The 2236-nt window shown below is 62.3% G+C and overlaps 1 protein-coding gene across 1 annotated transcript in view; it reads left to right on the top strand.

Moving 5' to 3' along the window:
• Nucleotides 1–2081, top strand: part of RPS15 (ribosomal protein S15) — a gene marked incomplete at its 5' end in the record, with an annotated part of 2623 nt that extends 542 nt beyond the window's left edge. The window contains 3 exons of the mRNA XM_009884552.1: nt 178–412; nt 1117–1279; nt 2052–2081. Of these exons, the coding sequence (XP_009882854.1) occupies nt 178–412; nt 1117–1230 (349 nt within the window). The remainder of the gene's footprint in view (nt 1–177; nt 413–1116; nt 1280–2051) is intronic.
• Between the last annotated feature and the right edge of the window lie 155 nt (nt 2082–2236).

The raw sequence follows: 2236 nt of genomic DNA on the forward strand, positions 1-2236 counted from the left end.
CTTGGAGCAACCTGGGCTGGGGGGAGGTGGCCCTGCCCAGGGCAGGGAGTGGGACGGGGGGATCTTCAAGGTCCCTTCCAACCTAAACCAATCTGTGATTCTAAGTCCCCGAGTGGGTGATGCTGCCAGTGCGGGGTCCCCCGGGAGCCGCGGGCTCAGTCTCTCCATCCCTTCCAGTGAGCAGCTGATGCAGCTGTACAGCGCCCGGCAGCGCCGGCGTCTCAACCGCGGGCTGCGCCGCAAGCAGCACTCCCTGCTGAAGCGCCTGCGCAAGGCCAAGAAGGAGGCGCCACCCATGGAGAAGCCAGAGGTGGTGAAGACCCACTTGCGGGACATGATCATCCTCCCCGAGATGGTGGGCAGCATGGTGGGCGTGTACAACGGCAAGACCTTCAACCAGGTGGAGATCAAGGTGAGACGTCACGGCAGCATCCCAAGAGCTCGGTCCTGATCCCAGCTGAGCATCCCGACTGTGTCTGCATTAATTTTTTAACACTTTGTGTCATCCTGCTCCTTCCCTGTGGCTGAGGGGCGGTCGGGGCTCCTGCCTGGAGCAACCCAGGCCCTGAGGGACCCCCAGGAGCGTCCATCCCCACTCGCAGAGGGATCCCGAGGCCCCATGAGGCTTCAGTGCAGCTTGGGAGTGACCAAATAACATGGCTGGTGTGAGCACACGTGTGCTGCTGTGCTGGGGGGCCGAGGCCGTGCCCTCCCTGCGCTCGGCTCTCCGCTGGCGACAGTTTCCGATGAAACAGATCCGTGAGAGGTTTCCTGGGAGTGGAATAACCTGGGGGTGGTGTGACCTGATACCGCTGGTGGGATTAAATGGCATTTTCTGCTTTTACCTGGTATTAAATCCAACCTGGAAGCGCACAGGGAGGCGGTGTGTCCCCTCTGCGGGGAGGCACAGTGCTGCTCGGGGGCAGGGGGAGCCCCTCATCCCCCTGAACCCCTCTGGCTCCCCGTGGAGCCAGCAGCGCCCGATGCCCGCAGGCGCTGGCAGCTCCTGCTCCGTGTGCAGCACCGCTGGAACAACAGGGGCTTCTGCTGGTGCGGGGCTGAGGGTTGGAACCGCCACCGCTGCCTCCCAACGCGGAGCTCTCCTTTCTCTTCCAGCCCGAGATGATCGGCCACTACCTGGGGGAATTCTCCATCACGTACAAACCGGTGAAGCACGGCCGACCCGGCATCGGTGCCACCCACTCCTCCAGGTTCATTCCGCTGAAGTAGAGCGCTGCGGGGAGCCTTTTCCACCTGTAAATAAAGAGATTTCTCCCCAGTGTCTCTCTCCTGGCCTGGCGGTTCCTGGGGCTGCGGGCGGGAGGTGGGCTGGGGCACACCACTGTCAGTCTTTGTCATGATTTGATGTTTTCCCAAAGGTTTCCCTGTGTTTTTTTGGCACTCTTGTTTGGTAAACGCACGCAGGAAACGCATCTCTTCGAGTGGGTTTATGAGATGAATGAAATTCCTTGTGTTTTGCTGGGAAGCGGTGACCGGCGCTTCCCTCTACCTCACTGCGTCTGCGGCGTTTGGAGCGCGGTTTGGGTCGCGCTGGCGTGCAGCGAAGGGCTGTGAGGGCTCAGCCGGGGTGGGTAAAGCCATCGGAGGGCTGGAGGGGGTTCCTGGTGCTTAGAACCAGCCCCTCTCCTGGGGGGAAGCTGCCAGAGTCACATCGTGGGACACCGAGATCCCAAACCACTGTTTTCTCACCTTAAATTTGGTATTCGGAAGGTTTTTGGCGTGGGGGCGGTGGTGGAGCTGGTGGGTGGCAGCGTGGGCTGGGTGGGAGGAACGTTTCCTGTGGCAGTGCCGGGGGAGAAGCGCTGGTGCTTTCATCCCTGCCACCGCCCCGACTGCGGGATAGCGCCAGCACCGCCCTCCTGCCCCGGCACCTCTCCGGCGTCGCGGTGATGGGTGTTGGCACAACCTGCGCTGGGGAAACCTCGCGACCTCCAGGCGGGCAGTGACACAGGCGCATGGCCGTGGTGTCCTGCTGCTGGAGACGGTGGCAAATGTGCTGATGGTCTCATCCCAGTTTTACCGGGATTGAGCAGCTGCATCTCTGCCCTGCGAGGCCTCAGCACAGAGAGCGGTTGGGCTCAGCACCAGCCCGAGCTCTGGTCACATTGGGCAAGGGGAGGGGGACAGTGGGGGCCGTGCCCGGGGCCTCGGGGACATGCCAGGCTCAAGGGGACAGTTTTGCTCATTGCTGAGTGTGTTAACAGCGTCTCCCGGG

The sequence above is a fragment of the Charadrius vociferus genome, unplaced genomic scaffold, assembly GCF_000708025.1.
Source record: "Charadrius vociferus isolate BGI_N301 unplaced genomic scaffold, ASM70802v2 scaffold2475, whole genome shotgun sequence".
Taxonomy (NCBI): Eukaryota; Metazoa; Chordata; class Aves; order Charadriiformes; family Charadriidae; genus Charadrius; species Charadrius vociferus.